The sequence below is a fragment of the Penicillium cosmopolitanum genome, assembly GCF_028827165.1.
Source record: "Penicillium cosmopolitanum strain IBT 29677 chromosome Unknown utg000009l:1.0-9042332.0:1.0-9050551.0, whole genome shotgun sequence".
Taxonomy (NCBI): domain Eukaryota; kingdom Fungi; phylum Ascomycota; class Eurotiomycetes; order Eurotiales; family Aspergillaceae; genus Penicillium; species Penicillium cosmopolitanum.
In genome coordinates, this window is record NW_026622679.1 from 5,663,827 (window position 1) to 5,681,407 (window position 17,581).

Consider the following 17,581-nt stretch of genomic DNA (forward strand, 5'->3'; position numbering starts at 1 on the left):
CAAGGGTTAGGATTGTCGGTGGTAGAGTATTAAATAAAGATAGACCTCTGCTCTACCCGGAGAATTGGAGTGTACCTATGGCACGGGTGGGACGGCAAACCTTCGGACTACTAATCTCGGGAATAATTTTCAGAAATAGCCACCCCAAGGCTTGGTTTGAGGTCCAGATCCACCACCGGGTTTCATTCTACCATCCCCCGGAACTTTCTCTCTTTATCACATATTGGAGATCAAGGGTCTGCTTCTGTACATTCTACAGGCCATTGGTTCATCATGGCTGTCCCAAAGGCAAATGTGCCTCTGGATGTGATCGTTGTCGGGTAAGAAGCCCCTGCTTTTCTTTTCTGGAATTTATGACCAAGAGCTAATCATCAACAGGGCGGGTATGTTTTCCGATATCGCATGAAGATGCGAACGAGCTATGCAAAGAAGTCAATTGACATTCTTTTATAGGCATTGGCGGCATGGCCGCAGCCCTGACGCTAGGCTTGCGGGGACATCGAGTCACAGTGCTCGAGGCCGCGCCGAAGGTATGCCTTTCATATTGCCACATTTGAAGACAATCGCTGACAAGATGAAGCTCATGGAGGTTGGAGCTGGTATCCAAGTTTCTCCGAACATGTTGCGTCTTTTTGACCGTTAGTGAACCATCATTTACTCCTAATATTTGATTGACATCTAACATTCCTTCAGGTTGGGGTGTCTCAGACTTGATCCACGCTCAAGATGTGGCTTTAGAACATATCCATGTACGACGGTGGGAGGATGGAAGACTCCTCGGTACCATGCCTGTGAACAAGACGTTTGGCCAACAGGTGGTTATTCACCGTGCCGACTTGCACAACGCCCTTATCGAGAAAGCATTGGCCCTCGATAATGTTAAATTGCGAGAGAATTGCTTTGTTTCAAGCGTCGATTTTAGCCCTGCATCCGTCACACTCGCTGACGGCACCGTCGTTCGCGGGGATATTGTCATCGGCGCCGACGGCATCAAGTCTACCATACGTGGCCACCTGTTGGAAGACCCAAATATCGATGCCATTGCCACTGGAGACGCGGCATACCGGATCATGCTACCCCGCAGCATCATGGAGAAAGACTCAGAGCTGAAGAAGCTTATCGACGAGCCCCAAGCGACTCGCTGGCTGGGCCCTGCGCGCCACATAATCGCTTACCCGGTACGCAGTCATGAGTTGTACAACGTCGTTTTGCTTCACCCAGACCGGCAAGAGGTTGAGGAGTCGTGGACCACAAAGGGCTCGAAGCAAGCAATGGTCGATCACTACACAGGGTGGGATCCTATTGTCCGAAAGCTTATCGACCTAGTTGTGGAAGACGAGGTTCTCGAATGGAAGCTGTGTCTCCATCGGCCACTACGAACTTGGATCCGGGGTTCAGTCGCGCTGATTGGCGACGCGTGCCATCCGATGCTGTACGTTGAAAGCATGTTGCCACTAAATAATCGAGCAAAGCTAACGATATCAGGCCCTATGTCGCACAAGGAGCGGCCCAAGCCGTCGAAGATGCAGCTGCGCTGGGCGTCCTATTGTCCAATATCACGTCGCGACATGAGATCCCGAGCGCCTTGCAGGTGTATGAGAAAACCAGAAAACAACGCGCAGAGACTGTGCAGCAGTCTGGCACTGAGAACCGAGTCGCACTGCATCTGGCCGATGGACCCGCGCAGCTCGTCCGTGACGAACAGTTCCTGGCATCAGCAAACGGATCCAACCCGGACAAATGGAATGATCGCGAGACGCAGAACTTTCTCTGGGGGTGGGATGCCGAGAAGGTGGCACTGGATGCCTGGAACGGTACGCAATTCCGTCTCTTGTGTTGCTCACGAAATGCTAACCCCTATCCGACAGAGTTGGTAAAGGGTGAAAAGATGAACGCCAGCTTGTAAGAGATGAACGAACCGCATACGACCATATTCAACATAGAGCGCCATTGCATTATAGCCTGTTTAGAAGTGCCATTTGGCTGTGGGTAAATAGCCATTAGAAGTGTATATAATCTTATAAATCTGAAATATTCATCATATCATTCTCTGCCAAGTCTTGATTTCCGTCATGGTTGGGGAAATCGGACCTTGATATAATATTTTCCATATTTACTTGAGAAGGGCAGCAACGCAGCTACTAGTACCTACCTAGGTAGGTACGTGCGAGAGCGCCCCTTCTCCGGGAAGCATATAAACAGCTTCAAAACATATAGAAAATTTTAATATTAGGGTTACCTGGAATACGAGGCTAGGAGGCTACCTAGCACTTGAACCGACGATCCTACCATACCATTGTTGCATGGGTATTACATGGAAAGGCATATCGATGCGGCCATGCCAAGAAGTTTTTTTGGTTAGTGGCGTGAGCAGACCAATTGGGATGAAATCGATTACGATGAAGGGAAAAGCCCTCAGAGCAATAGCTAACACTAAATACTACTACTACAAAAGACAAATACAACATAAAAGCCACAAAGACCGCAACCATGTGTTGGCTGACAGAGCCGCAGCAGGCCTGAGGCCCTAGGGCCTCAGTTGTTGGTTAATATGAGGCTCTCGGGTACGATGAAAGACAAAAGCAGCATTGCAGTGATATTCGTGTTTGATACGAAGTACGAGGAGAAAGCGAGTTCTCGACAGCCAGATACAGAACAGATTCCTTAGATGCCCTAGGGCATCCACAGCAACAAATATGCAATTGAGTAACTAATAGTCAAGCTGTGAAAACATCCATGTAGTTGTAATCGCTTGAGTCGTCAAGAGCTTAATCCAGGGCGCTAAGGATAGAAATCATGTTGCCAAGAATAGAACATATCTTGTCAATGAAGTTCAGTACGGCGGGGGCGGGGGGTCATTGATCTCAGAAAGAAGGCGGTTCCTTTCAGAAAGAATGCTATTTGTCTCAGAACGGAGGCGGTTGTTCTCCTCGATGAGGTGATTATTGTTAGAAACCAGGGACTCTCTCTCGGCAGTGAGGCGATTATGCTCAGAAAGGACAAAGTCTGCGTAGAGCAATTTCAGAGAAGGCTCAGAAACGAGATCATGGTCCGCTGGGAGAGAGTCGATCCACTCTTCGGTGCCCTTAGTGACCTATATGGCAACCAGAGATAGATAATAGACGTGGCGGCGAAAAAAGGGGCCAGAGGCTTCCTGTGCTTTTTCTAGTGCGGCACACCAGCGATCAACGAAGTCTTGAGGGTCCTCGCCAAAGTAACGAAGCCCGAGAAAGTAGGGAAGTGAGGAGAACTGGGAGAACTTGAATAGAATAGAGCGGGTGGAAGAGCCAAATCTATTTTGGAGGCTCTGGTACGCGCTGAAAGCGTCGGCAGCAGCGTGAATGTGGCCCTCGTGAAGTTCGGGCATAGTGGTAGCATAGAGGCAGGAAATCAGTTTCTGTGAGCATTCATGCCATGCCATTACGGCAGTAGGGTCCGGCTGGGCCAGAACCGCAGGCTCAGTAGCATTGGCAGGAGTAGTGATAATGGGACCTAGCTTTTCGTATTCGCCGGTGAGACGTCGCGATAGCTTCGAGTCAACAGCCTCGAGTACAGATAGGAGGTTTCCGTTCCAAGTGGGCCAGTTTGCAATGCCCTTTAGCTTGGGAACAAACTTCATGACCGGAGGGGGGTGGTCCTCTACGCCAAGGCCGGTACGAGGCATAGTGGCGATGGTAACAATTGGCGGCGATGGGGGCAGTGTTGGCTGTGTCGATGGCCGGGATTAGATGGTAGAAGTCAATATGTTTTTTGAGATGAAAGACGAAGTGTTGGTGTTGGCAGGTTTTGTGGGTTTTGAAGGAAGTGAGAGAAGTGAGCAAAGTACTAAAGTGTGGGCAGGAAGGCAGTAACGTGCGAGTGCTCCTTCCCCGGGGACCATCCACGGGTGTAAACAATTAGGCAGCCTCGAAGGGCCTGGGAGTGCAAAGGTAGGGAAGGGGCGAGAACATCGAACCAACGAAGGCCCAAATCATGTACGTTGGATACGAAGAATTATAGGCTATCTAGATCATGATTAAAAGAGACCATTGCAATCGTTATACATAGGCGTAGAAACTTTTTTCGATTTCATTATACAATCATCTGATATGGGGATCATTCTGATCCGTCTCGGGTATGGTAGACATGAAACATAACCCAATACGTCCCCTTGTAGAAAGCCAGTGACGCTCAACATATGACAATCCAATCATTTTAGGAAGATATTTACATCTTCTCACCGGCAGCGGCCTTCATCTGGCCGTACTTCTTGAGGCGAATGGCAGACACGTTGATGAATCCAGTGGTCTCGGCGGGGAGAAGTCACCGATCTCGTCCATGCTGGATTCAGTCATGTCGTACAGCTTCTCGGTCTCGGAAGAGCGGCCGAGAACGGAGACAGTTCCCTTGTAGGCACGGCAGCGGACCTGGCCATTGACGCACTTCTGGGAAGCGGTGATGGAGGACTCGAGGAACTCACGCTCGGGGGAGAAGTACATGCCGTTGTACAGGAGCTGTTATAGAGTGAGCTAAAGCCGCATTGGCCACATTGGCCGCATTGGAAGGGTTACTGACCTTGGAGTAGTTGAAGGTGACGAACTGGTCACGGCAGGCACGGACCTCACGGTCCATAACAAGACCCTCAAGATCACTATTGTAATGAGTTAGTGCGAGGCTTATCAATCAATCGATCTGCGTGATAACTCACATGTGAGCAGCACGCAGGCAGGTGAGACTGGGGGTCTCGTAGCAGCCACGAGACTTGATACCGATGAAACGGTTCTCGACAATATCGATACGGCCAACACCGTTGCGGCGGGCGATAGCGTTGGCAGTCAGGAAGACGTCAACGGAGTCGGTGACGGCCTTCTTCTGGCCATTCTCGGTGTACTCAAGCTTGACGGGGATACCCTTCTCGAAGTGGACGGTGAAGTCCTCGGGCTGGTCAGGGGCGGTCAAGGGGTCCGCAGACAGCTTCCACATGTCGGGTGGGGGAGTGGTGTCAGGGTCCTCCAGGATACCGGCCTCGTAGGAGCAGTGGGCCAGGTTCTCATCCATACTCCAGGGCTTGGACTTGGTGGAGGTGACGGGGATGCCCTTCTCAGCGGCATAGGCAAGGAGATCGTTACGGCCGGCGAAACGCTCGTAGAAGACGGGGTCGCGCCACGGGGCGATAACCTTGATGGTGGGCTGCAGGGCGTAGAAAGCAAGCTCGAAACGAACCTGGTCGTTACCCTTACCAGTGCAGCCGTGGGAAACGGCGAAGCAGCCCTCGCGCTATTCGGAAAACTCCAGTTAGATATCGTCCTATATGCTGCCAATATGACCGATTTCTGTCTTACCTGGGCAACTTCGATCTGGGCACGGGCGATCACGGGGCGAGCGAGCGAGGTGCCTGTAATCATTGTGAGTGGATGGTCCTTTGCGAACAGATCGGAGGGAGGCATAGCAGGGGCATACCGAGCAGGTAAACGTTCTCGTAGACGGCGTTGCAAGCAATGGCAGGGAAGCACAGCTCATCAATGAACTCGCGGCGGATGTCGACAATCTCGCACTTCAGGGCACCGCACTGCAGGGCCTTGGTGCGGGCAGCCTCGAAGTCCTCTAGGATAATTGTTTAGTTACGGATCGCGAGTAGTCGAGTAAAGATAGGATGGCATACCCTCTTGACCAACATCGGCCACTATAAAATCCGAATTAGCATTTTGGAATTAGAATTGGTTCCAGCACTGTAGGTGACTCACTGAAGCAAACAACCTCATAGCCCTCCTCGATGAGGTACTTGACTGGAATTAAGCATCAGCATCCTCCATTGGGCAAGATATGGAGCTTTGAGAGATTCGTACGGATGCAGCTGGTGTCGAGACCACCAGAGTAGGCGAGGCAAACCTATTCGCGCAATGAGTCAGTGGATTCAGATTCGGAGTCGGGAAACTAGGCGGGCAAGGTGGAGGGACAAAGTGGGATGGAGTGGCGGTCTGAGTATGGAAATATGGAATTGCAACCGCGGCGGAGGCAATTGAGGTTACGCACCTTTCCTTTGCTCATTTTGAATAATTTGAAGCTGTGATATAGTAAAGGTCGAAAAAATATGTGGGGGATGAGTTGAAGAAGAATGAAAGTTGAGAGAGTTGAGTCACCCGGAAAAAATGACGGTTTTTTGGTGCGGGCTGGGGGGGCGCGTCTTGGCGCCGACACCGGCTGATAAGCCCTGATAATCAAACACGTCGATCTGCCATGAGTCCCACAGTCTGTACCTTGGGAGTCTCCATTGGCAATTAACAGGAGCCATTCCTATCTTCTAAATTAATATTTCCCAACCGAACAGCTGGCTGGATGTCTTGCATTATGCGGCTCCTGGATTTGACCCCACTATAGTGGTTCATTGGGAGAGTGAACGTGGACGAGCTGCCCCTCCAGCATTGGCAAACAGGTATGGAACTTGAGGAGAATTTTATTTCAATTTTATTTTTTCTGTATCAATTGGTTCTAGTGACACGGTCAATCGCAACTTTACCAATGACTAAATAGCAATATATGGATCCATCAACAGCTGGATGATCCGCCCCAGCTGGTCGGCTGCCAAGCCCGCTGGTGCCGTCATCGCCCTCCGCAAAAACTGTTTGGCTGGTTTGCATCTCGATCGGTTATTCGCGGCCTCCCCCGCAATCTCCAAGGTCCAAGGGCCGCCGGCTTTCTCTTTATAAGGAAAATCAAAGCAGGGGCATGACTTCCTCTATCACTTTACTCCCACTTCATCAACTTGAGACTCTGAAGATATGGTGTTAACCCGTGCATCGCGGGGCTTACTGCCACGAATTACTCACCGATCTTACTCGGCAGCTCCCTCACCCGCTGCAAAGCTCAATTTACCCATCGACTACAAATCCAGTCCCATCCTTCACCACACTCCCTCCTCACTTTCCAATAACCCAGATTTTCCAGCTGCCGCAACAACAAAACGGTTGAACTTCTTTCAAGCCATCAACTCGGCTCTACGAACTGCATTATCAACGTCGGATAAGGTTATGCTCTTTGGTGAAGATGTTGCCTTCGGCGGTGTCTTCCGGTGCTCTATGGATCTACAAACAGAATTCGGGGCAGATCGAGTCTTCAACACCCCATTGACTGAGCAAGGCATTGCCGGATTCGCTATCGGTGCGGCTGCTGAGGGCATGAAGCCCGTCGCGGAAATCCAGTTCGCCGACTACGTCTTTCCCGCATTTGACCAAATCGTCAACGAGGCAGCCAAATTTCGATATCGAGAAGGTGGCACGGGAATCAATGTGGGAGGACTCGTTATCCGAATGCCATGTGGCGCAGTTGGACATGGTGCACTGTATGTCTCTTTACACCTTGCAAATGCGAAAGCCTTCTAACTCACTCTACGAACAGATACCATTCCCAGTCCCCCGAGTCTCTCTTTGCACATATTCCGGGCGTTCGAGTAGTCATGCCACGATCTCCTTCTCAAGCTAAAGGCCTCCTCCTCTCCTCTATCTTCGAAAATAATGACCCCGTCGTCTTCATGGAGCCAAAGATTCTCTACCGCGCGGCGGTCGAACATGTCCCGAACGAATATTACACCATTCCTCTCAGTCAGGCTGAAGTGATCAAGCCTGGTACAGATCTTACCATTATCTCCTACGGTCAACCATTATACCTATGCTCGGCAGCCATCTCCGCCATCGAGAAGAAGATGAAGGGCGTGAACATCGAGCTGATTGACCTCCGTACAATCTACCCCTGGGATCGACAGACGGTTCTCGACAGTGTCCGCAAGACTGGAAGAGCTGTCGTGGTGCATGAGAGCATGATCAACTATGGTGTCGGAGCTGAGGTTGCTGCAACTATTCAAGACGGAGCTTTCCTTCGATTGGAAGCCCCAGTCAAGCGGGTTGCCGGCTGGAGTACCCATACCGGACTCTCATACGAACAATTCATTCTGCCAGACGTTGCTAGTACGTCACTTACGATTTATTTCCCTATTTGTCTAAGTTTACTAATCGGTGTGACTTCTTTAGGGATTTATGACGCTATCAAGCAAACCCTGGAATACTGAGCGACGCACGAAGCAAAAAAAAGGCCCCGGCCCATGACAATTTAAGGCCTTGAGGAAAACATGGCCACATCTTTCCCAAGTCGCATCAATTGTCCGGAACTACTCTACGAGATAGAAACTCCACGATAGGACAGAAGCCATACAACAGGGCGATCGACCGGATTTTACTCATCATACATTTTCTTGTGATAGAACGGTGGGATATTTTTAACGGATATTGAGCAGCATGCAGTCGGCCTTCGGCCGGCTTTTGATCTGTTCTGTTTTGCATGATTGTTGCGAACTGCTTTAAAAATGCTGTATCTTCCTGAATGTATCTTGGCAGAGTTCAATGACATAGAACCTTTTGTTTCTAGCTCCAGGGCTACCAATGCGTTCCAAATAAAATTCCCAGCTTCTTTTGTAAATGCAATCGCCCATCACTCACCTGGGTCACCAAGCAACTTGAATGGCGTGAATTCCATGTCGGTATGCGAGTGTTTGCCCCGATGGCTGTTGAGGAAGGTTTCGCGTCCCATGATGCTGCAGAACTCGCCGGCAGCTCCTAGGAATTAAATGTATATACAACCAAGGAAGAATGTGCGTTTCGGGCATAGTGACATGGAGAGATTCTAGCTCATTTGAACATATCACCATTCCGAGTCTCCGCTCATTTCTTCATAAATGGTAGCATGTCTTCCTTGAAATGATATGCTAGCAGGATACCTTGCACAATTCCGGGTAATAGTACGCGCGACAGGAGATACGAGCTCGTAATCCATCGCCCCCGATTTCTAAGACCCAGAAAACGGTCAAAATATTCCAATACACACCTCTGCAAGCGCAATTTGTCTCGGACCAGCACCCCTTCCCATTTCTTGTATTTTAGTTTGTGAGGGTGTTCGCGATCTGCCGGCAACAACCGACAAGAACTATATAAACTTGATCTCGAAATGTACTGACCCGGTCCTCCGAATATCAGACTCGGAATTCATCAATTCCGAAGTGAATCATATACCAAGCCAAAACGCTAGATCCTCGTGGTTTGAACTGGGGTTGAACCGATTGGAACATTAACTTGAAGGTATTACTATATAGTATTTGAGATGCCAGGAAATTCTCTACTAGGTACTAGTACCAACTACGATATATCCGGGATTCTGAAGGAAGGCTTGAAATATCACAAAATCAATATCATTGTGCACCCAAGGCAACTTCTCGGTAGTAGATATCTATACTTTCCAGGGAAGGTAAAAAGTCATGATTCATTATCTCGCCAATTCCGAGTGTCATTAAATACCCGGGCGCGGAGCATTCGTAAGACAGAACATAGGAAGGAATACTAGTCAGTAAATAGCTATTAAAGGGCCCATTGCTGACCGTATTACCAGTCACAATTTTATCAAATTTGAGTGCAAAGAATGCCCAACCACTTATAGTGCTTTTAAGATGATGTTCTCGTGTTCCGCGTTCCTCGTCCGTGGTTTTTTAGGCTCGCCAAGATCAAGTGCCGATTTGTGGTCCACATGGACACACGGACCACAAAAAAGCTTAATCGATCTATAAACTACGGACTACATCCAAAGACTCCAAATATCTTTGACTGTCTATTTTATGAGAAATGTTTAAACAAGAGACGAAAGGATCATGAAGAAGCTGGCCAGATGGTTGATCTCAAGTCCAAACTGGAGATGACCCATCTGCGCGGTCAGAAGCCTGAGGAGATTTTCAAGTTCTCCCTTCCCTGGCTGGCTGGGAAGTTCAGTGGATGATACGAGTCGCCAGTGTTCTCCGTTTGACTAGATGTAGGTCAGACGATGTTGTTAAATTTCTTTACATGGGGGTAGAATCGCGTGAGCTAGACTATACCAGAATTCGCATACGATCCTTTGCGTCACGCGTGGGATCAACTTGGAGCGTTCACCGTGGTAGAGTGGTTGTTCAGCAAAAGTAGGCAACGACAACAAAAGTGAATGTTTTTGAGGGCTAGGAAGGCGCAACCTCACTGTCGCGCCCAACAAGTACTAGCCTACCACCATATCCCAGCCCACTTCTCTTCTTCTCTTCCCTCCTCTCCTCACCTCACCTCACCTCGCCTTCGTCCATATTTGAGTCAAGGAGAAATGAACCATCCCATCAGCCTCTTTACTATTCTCAAGACCTCTTTCAACATATGTGACTATCTCATGGTCAAAATGGCCTCGATCATGTTTACCGCTGTCCACATCCTTCTCCCCATCCTTCTCCCCATCCTGTACCATCTCAGGATGCCCTTCGTGTGGTTCGCTACTGTCCAAGCGCTTCTTTCGAACCTAGATGGCACGATTAGCTCCAATTCCTTTTTTATGCTCCGAGTTCTTGTTGCATTCCTCGGCGGTCTCGTGGATACTCTGAGCCCTATATTACTCCGATATTTGCTCAACATCTTCAACTGGCGAATGGGCAAGATGGCCTCGATCTTGTTGTTCGTTCTCTACTTCCTTCTCTCCATCCTGTATCATATCATAATGGCCTTCGTCTGGTTCGCCATGGTCAAAGCGTTTCTTCCCAGCCTCGAGGGCAAGATCAGCCCTCATTCGTGCTATATGCTCCAGGACTTTTTCGCCCTCCCTGACGATCTCGTGGACAAGAGAATTCTTTCCATATTGAGCACGCTCCAGGCTCTCCTTGCCGCCGCCGGGTATTTTACGGATAAGATTATTCTTTTCCTGTCCTACATCATCGCCAACCTCGCCATCCTCGCCTCGAAAGCCCTCTCCTTTGTCCCGTTTATCGGTGTGTTGCTAGTTTTGTCCTACCTTTGGGTACAATCGGGATACACCGGACCAAATTTGAATCGGGACAAAGAGAGGCTTGAGACCGAGTACTGTGCGCCTGGCTTGTATCTATCCTCCAGCCAAATCGAGAGGTAAGCAGCATGGTATCTGCACTGTAGTAACAACAAATGCTAACAATAACACAGCGAGAGACCTGTTACATCTCCCACAGCCCTCCCGAACTCAAATCCTCGCCGTGCCAAAGACACAGGGTAAGTCGCACTATATTCCCGTACTCCATAAGATCAAATACCTAACAATGGAATAGGCGTCTTAGCACCAAAAAGATGCGAGTAGATCTCAAGAAGTGCCAGCAGGACCATGAGGCAACGAAAGCCTCCGGACAGGCTCAAGCGCTCATGATCAAGGACCTTGAGTCTGCCCGGGCCGAGGCACGAGCCCAAGTCCAGAAGCTCGAATTCGAAAACAGGAAGGGCGACCACAAGATCAGGGATATCCAAAAGTTCTGCGGCGAGCACGTCCAGAAGGTGAACGAGATGAACACCTACCTTCGCATGGAAGCTGCCAAGAGCGATGCCGAGAACAAGCAGCTCAAGGAGGGCATGCGATCCGAAAAAACTAGGGTTGAGAAGCTTCAGTCCGAGATGAAGATTCTTCAAGTCCAAAATTCCCAGTTTGCTCGCGAGAATGCCAGCCTCAAGAACGGCATGGCCAGGCTACAGGAGGTGTGCAGGAGTGCCGGGGAAGTCAATCCCCAGGCCGGCCCCTCTAAGCCTAAGTCACTGTCGGGGCAGCTGATATCTCAGGCCGAGAAGCGCCAGTGGGTGGTCACGAAGCGCAAGCGGGTGGATTACAGTAAGCGACTGAAGTCAGAAGAGGCCAAGCATTGGTCTCGGGCCAAAAAGCTCCAGTCCCAAAACACCCAGCTAGTGGCCGACAAAATCGAACTGGAGTCCCAAGTCTCCGAACTTCTGACGATGATCTCGAATGCCGATACCCAGGCTAGATCATCTGAAAGTTTAGGGATACTCCAGTCCGAGGTTGCCGACCTCAAGCGCCAACTCGCCCAGGTGGAGGCTAAAAAGGCCGAACTGGAGTCCCAAGTCTCCAATCCTCAGCCGATGGTCTTGAATGCCGACGGGGGTATCACCCAGCCGGCTAGATCACTTGAAGATAGGAAGATGCTTCAGTCCGAAGTCGCCGAACTCAAGCGCAAACTCGACCAGGGGGAGGAGAAAGCCACCAAACGGGTGCGGGGACTCGAGGCTGAAGTACAACGACTCAATTCTCTCGGACTAGAGCTTGAGTCCAAGTACAATACCCTCTGTCGCGACGATGAGACCCGCCGTCACGACCATGAGGCCCTTCATTCCACCCATGAGACCCTTTGTTCCGCCCACAAGGCCCTTCATTCCGACCATGAGGCTCTGAAGAGCCGAATGTCAACCCCAAACATCAACATAGGGACCATGACCATGGCCGAGTCCAGAGACGAGATAATCTCGGGGATGGAGAAGGAGATAGAGGAACTCCAGTCCAAGTTGTCCTCCCAGGACAAAGAGATGGATAACCTCAAGTCCGAGTTGACGGGAGTGAAATCCTCCCAGGCTAATAGCGCGAGCCAAGCGGGGGCGAGTGATATGCAACTCCGGATCGAACTTGATGAGTGCGAGGAGAAAATTGCAGCGCTGCAGACGGAGATCGAAAGGCGAGACAGTGAAACCAAAGCACTGGCGCAGGGATTCGACAAGAAAACCGAAGCGCTGAATTGTGAGCTGAATAAGCGAGAGGAGCAAAACAAAGCGTTTGAGCGTAAGCTTAAGTTCAAAGAAGCCGAGATAGAGCGTGAACTACGCCTCAGAGATACCGAGGCGAAGAACCGCGCCAGTGCGGTCGAGATGGAGCGACAATTCTTCAAATCTACCGGAGAAGAGCTCACTCGACGGTCAGGCGAGGTTGAGCGTTTCCAAAGTCTGTGTGATCAGCTTCACCGGTGCGTCGATGCAATGGATGGGCAGCTAGGAGGCCTTGCCGAAGCAGCAGACAACCAGAAGAAATTCCAGCGATTAATCGAGTACGACGAGTGGAAGGATACTCTCAAATCGACTGAGAAGAAATGGCGGGAAAACGAAGCTGTACTGAAATTATCTTCGTGGGAGTCTTCTCCCTGGTAAGGTGGAGTACGGAGTCCATACATATGGAAGTGCCAGTGGAAGTGCCCGTTTCCGTCCCGTGCATGTCAGTGCCAAGCGATGTGGAGACACCCGTGCCTCAAATCTCTGCCTCAGGTGTCCGCTGCCAAACCTAATTCATTCGGCTTGACATCCATCATCACCAGCACTTCTGCATTTGGCAGATTTCCCTTCAATTTTCTCGCCCTCTCCGTCACTTACCCCTCTCAGCCCTCTCGAAGCTCTCCGTGCTCCCTCTGTTCCACTCCCTCTCCCCGGCCCCATTATCGGACGGCGATGCTCACCTCGCAGTTGTAACACCCAACCCTCCCCGTCATTTCCCGACCGCGTTGATCGTCTCGTACCCGTGGTGTCATCTTATTCTACTTTGATTCTGCCTTGTCTCTTTGATTCCACCATTCGCTCTCCCGGCGATGGCTTCACCGGCAACGCGCGCCCTTGCTGCAAGGCCCATGGTCTTGGGTCTGGCCAGACTGATCGTCCTCACCTGTTCTCAACTTTCCCTCGCCGCCGGCGCCCCGGCTCTCTCAACCTACCTTCTCGCCTCCTCCGAATCTGATACTCCCAAAGAATCAACTGACTCGAGCTTATGGCTGTACCTCGGAATCTCCGCTGCCCTCGTTCTCAGTGGCGGGGCATTTGCGGGTCTGACAATCGCTCTGATGGGGCAGGATGAAGTTTACCTGCAAGTGATCCAAACATCCGGCGAGGAATCCGAAAAGAAAAATGCCGCCAGCGTTTTAAACCTCTTGAAAAGGGGCAAACACTGGGTGCTCGTGACCCTACTGCTCAGCAATGTCATCACAAATGAAACATTGCCCATTGTCCTCGACAGAACCCTCGGAGGTGGATGGCCGGCGGTCCTAGGCAGTACGGCACTGATCGTCATCTTCGGCGAAGTCGTTCCTCAATCAATTTGCGTCCGCTATGGCCTCCCGATCGGGGCTTGGATGGCTCCATGTGTTCTGATTCTTATGTACATCATGTCCCCGGTCGCCTGGCCGGTCGCAAAATTACTGGACAAGCTTCTTGGCGAGGATCATGGCACCATATACAAAAAGGCCGGTCTCAAGACTCTCGTCACTCTACACAGAACGCTCGGTGAAGCTGGAGAGCAATTGAATTCCGACGAAGTCACCATCATCAGCGCGGTTCTCGACCTCAAAGAAAAGTCCGTCGGCACCATCATGACCCCAATGGAAGATGTCTTTACTATGTCTGCCGATACTGTCCTGGACGAACGAACAATGGACCTCATCCTATCACAAGGATACTCTCGCATTCCAATTCATGCTCCCGATAACCCCATGAATTTCGTCGGTATGCTCTTGGTGAAAATGCTCATCACCTACGACCCAGAAGACGCCACGCGAGTTCGCGATTTTGCTTTGGCCACCCTTCCCGAGACAAGACCAGAAACAAGCTGTCTGGATATTGTCAACTTCTTCCAAGAAGGAAAATCACATATGGTCCTCGTTTCCTCATACCCCAGCGAAGACCGTGGCGCACTTGGTGTTGTTACTCTTGAAGATGTGATCGAAGAGCTTATTGGAGAGTATGTCATGCCCGTTCTTTCCATTTCTAGTGATCCAAGCACACTAACGTTGAATACAGAGAAATCATTGACGAATCCGATGTCTTTATCGATGTTCACAAGGCCATTCGTCGGATGGCCCTGCCCCTAAATCTCGTGTCCCAAAGGGCCAAATCGTCGAGGAACCCCCCATGGCGACCCCTCTTGCAGAAGGCGAACTTATTGATATGGATGGCACGTCTTCCTCCACTCCCAAGCCTGACATCCCACGCCGTCGCAGCTCTGTCGAGGCCCCTCCACCCCGATTCCAACTTCGTCGCCCCAATGGTGACAGCAACAACAAGCAGTCTGATCTATGGTTTACTCAGAGGGGTGCGACGGACGAGATCCGGCAACATCTCAAGCACCTAGGGCCTTCTAATTTGGCAAGCCGTCCGCGACAAACTCGATACCATAACGTCAAAATCAAGCGCAGCGGCGAGTCCCCTTCTCGTTCCGCACAAACAGACCTTGAATCCGGACATAGCCTGAATGAGTCCCATCTCCAATTGAACTCAACGGCTTATCAAGGTGGCATCGGCGCGGGCCTCGTGGGCTCAGGCGTCGATGCCAAAGACGGCGCGCATGCTTTGAAACTTGGTTACGGTACAATTTCTCCCCAAGACAGTCTCACAAAATCCACGAGTGCGCAGCAATTCAAAGATCTCCCCCAGGTCTCCATTCCAGAATCTGTCCGTGAAGAACGCGAGGATCAGCCCCGCTCTGCCTCAACCCGCCAAAACAGCAGTGGCACTGGTAGCGTCCGGTCCACCGAATCTCACACAGAATTTATCTATCATCACCGCGGACCAACTCGAAGCGGTAGCATTACTGAACAGATCGTGGATGTCAATGGTATCCGCAAAGTCGTTCTACACACAAACGGATCAGGCTCATCCTCCGAAGGCCAAACCTCCCCACATGATACTCGTGACTCGTCACCAAATCGCCGATATGCCACTGCTGATTCCCAGGGTGCTCAACATCCACACTCCAAAAAGCGTCGCCGTCGAAAGCATGGAAAACCCAAGTCCAAGAAGGACGGCTCTTCTGAAGACCAACCCCTTTTGCAATAATTGTGCTCCACATAAGCTAAATGCTTCAAGGCAAAGCCACAAGCAGCGATTCATTTGCTGTTCTTCTTATCAACACTAAATGCATCATCAATATCCCCTGCGAAGGTCAGTCAATGTTCAACCAGCACCCATTGTTGACTCAAACAATGCAATTCCGAACCTCACCACGCAATATTCATTTGTACTGTACCGGTTACTGTACAGCAAAAACAATCATCCTCACAAAACTGCGGGACGGGATACTTTCTACAAGAGTGCCTTTCTCATCACCGATCGAAAACAAGAGCATCCAAGCACCTCCACCTGTCAATATGCCATGTATCATTTCTAGAGTCACGTTTCGGAACCCCCACTCCCTTCTTCTCCCCAAAAAGATCGCGAAGTCTCCCCTTCGCAGCCTCAATGGGCCTCTCGAAGGCCAAACACAACATACCTCCACACAAGCCACCGTTTGATCCCTACTGGGATTGACTTATGTCATTTTCATTTTCATGGTCACAACTCGCGTCTTCAAAGCTGCGAGCTATTTATCCCCTTTGATGCTTGACTGGTCTCGCTGAGGCCAAGCACAAAATTCTTCGCAATCTACAGCTCCATACTTACCAGGATGGGATTGCTTTCAACTTGATACCCGAACAATTCAGCTTTTACCGACCCCTTCAGACGAATAGTGCGAAAACTATTCAGATTTCTATATCGCCCAATGCCCGCCTCCAGTGGATCCAATGTCCCCAAGACCCAGAACGCTTTGCCAACTCCCCCACAAAGCTCCTTGAAACCCCATTCCTCCTGCAGAGGCACATCTGAGAGTCCTGCTCAGGCGTTTGACACTCTCGGTGGCGATTATTGGAACCAAAAAAAAAAACCGAAACCAGGCAAAAAATGGGTTCACTACGTGGTGCAGCAAAACGAAACATGCAGCGACTCGGAAGCATCACAAACAAAAAAAGGAAAAAGAGAGAGAAGAGAAGAAGAAAAAAACAAAACAAAAAACAAAAAAAAGGTCGAGGGGGATTTGCTATCGAGCAGGTCTCACAAATCCCACCCCAGTGATATGAGGGCAGTTTCCTCTTTGTTAGAATAGAAACAATTCCCATGTTTACACCCGAGGATAGGGTCCCAAGGCAAGGTTGGGGATCATCTTGAGATTGGCGGAGGAATCGGAATGGGTAGCGCTGGCCGCTTCAAGGCAGTGGGATTGGTCTCGAAGAGACAGGGATGATTTTGTTTTGTGAGAAGGATGATATTTCTTAGGTGTTTTTCGGTTTCAACGGGAATATGTAAATACAGAAGGAAATGGCATTTTAAGCGAGGTATGGGAGCCGCAATATCATTATCGTCACATCATCTTTTCCATCATACTACTTGTAGTAAACTTACTTCTTTGACGAACTATTGAATTTAATACGACAGATTGCAGTCATGTCGAGGTGATAAGCTTGTCCGACGAGCGTGCTAGTAGTATAAACCGGTGTTTTTCCATGGCTGTTATCACTGGAGGTACACTACTCTACAGGCGAAGGATGAAGGAAAGGTACGCAAGGAAATTCATTTTTAGTCGGAGTGAAAATATCATCTAGTCATGAAACGCCCCCGAATGCACAAATATTCTCGCATATGCTAGCATGTAGTCGTTGTCGGTTCACCGTTCAGGCACCTACAAAACGACGTCTGTAGTTGTTCAACGCATCAATCGGCAGGGATGTAGAGGGGCCCCATTTGTACAGACCAGGCCTAAGGCCATGGAGGGAAATGGCTTGAGACGGGTAAAGGAGTGCCCCTGCTGTGGATGGTATTCTGGAAGCTGACTTGCTTCGAAGTCCTGATGTCGGGAGTCGAATCGACAGCAACGGACGAAGCTAATCAATTCAGAATGTTCGAAACCGAGGGATAGCATCGCCGAGGTAGATCAGGTTGATGAGAAACGCCATATATCCTGAATG

General features: G+C 50.1%; 6 protein-coding genes across 6 annotated transcripts; 4 read left to right on the forward strand and 2 right to left on the reverse strand.

Moving 5' to 3' along the window:
- Positions 1-273: 273 nt before the first annotated feature.
- On the forward strand, positions 274-1,906 carry N7509_010190 (putative salicylate hydroxylase; the record flags this gene model as incomplete). The annotated part of the gene is made up of 7 exons (XM_056634827.1): positions 274-320; positions 379-383; positions 454-530; positions 581-638; positions 694-1,432; positions 1,486-1,814; positions 1,869-1,906. 7 exons carry the CDS (start codon positions 274-276, stop codon positions 1,904-1,906), a joined length of 1,293 nt encoding a protein of 430 aa, XP_056485447.1.
- A 927-nt stretch (positions 1,907-2,833) lies between these two features.
- Positions 2,834-3,664, reverse strand: N7509_010191 (uncharacterized protein; the record flags this gene model as incomplete). The annotated part of the gene is made up of 2 exons (XM_056634828.1): positions 2,834-3,073; positions 3,125-3,664. 2 exons carry the CDS (start codon positions 3,662-3,664, stop codon positions 2,834-2,836), a joined length of 780 nt encoding a protein of 259 aa, XP_056485448.1.
- Positions 3,665-4,232: 568 nt separating this feature from the next.
- On the reverse strand, positions 4,233-6,037 carry N7509_010192 (argininosuccinate synthase; the record flags this gene model as incomplete). Its single annotated transcript, XM_056634829.1, has 9 exons — positions 6,013-6,037; positions 5,826-5,868; positions 5,724-5,765; positions 5,642-5,662; positions 5,440-5,583; positions 5,322-5,374; positions 4,688-5,256; positions 4,555-4,630; positions 4,233-4,493 (listed from the first exon to the last, which is right to left on the reverse strand). The coding sequence occupies exons 1-9, from the start codon at positions 6,025-6,027 to the stop codon at positions 4,233-4,235; spliced, it is 1,224 nt and encodes a 407-aa protein (XP_056485449.1). The 5' UTR covers positions 6,028-6,037.
- Positions 6,038-6,758: 721 nt separating this feature from the next.
- On the forward strand, positions 6,759-8,041 carry N7509_010193 (2-oxoisovalerate dehydrogenase subunit beta; the record flags this gene model as incomplete). Its single annotated transcript, XM_056634830.1, has 3 exons — positions 6,759-7,318; positions 7,375-7,940; positions 8,004-8,041. The coding sequence occupies 3 exons, from the start codon at positions 6,759-6,761 to the stop codon at positions 8,039-8,041; spliced, it is 1,164 nt and encodes a 387-aa protein (XP_056485450.1).
- A 2,174-nt stretch (positions 8,042-10,215) lies between these two features.
- N7509_010194 (uncharacterized protein) lies at positions 10,216-12,971 on the forward strand (the record flags this gene model as incomplete). The annotated part of the gene is made up of 3 exons (XM_056634831.1): positions 10,216-10,928; positions 10,983-11,048; positions 11,105-12,971. The coding sequence occupies 3 exons, from the start codon at positions 10,216-10,218 to the stop codon at positions 12,969-12,971; spliced, it is 2,646 nt and encodes an 881-aa protein (XP_056485451.1).
- Positions 12,972-13,402: 431 nt separating this feature from the next.
- N7509_010195 (putative DUF21 and CBS domain protein (Mam3)) lies at positions 13,403-15,638 on the forward strand (the record flags this gene model as incomplete). The annotated part of the gene is given in 3 exon segments (XM_056634832.1): positions 13,403-14,544; positions 14,604-14,679; positions 14,691-15,638. The coding sequence occupies 3 exon segments, from the start codon at positions 13,403-13,405 to the stop codon at positions 15,636-15,638; spliced, it is 2,166 nt and encodes a 721-aa protein (XP_056485452.1).
- Positions 15,639-17,581: the final 1,943 nt, after the last annotated feature.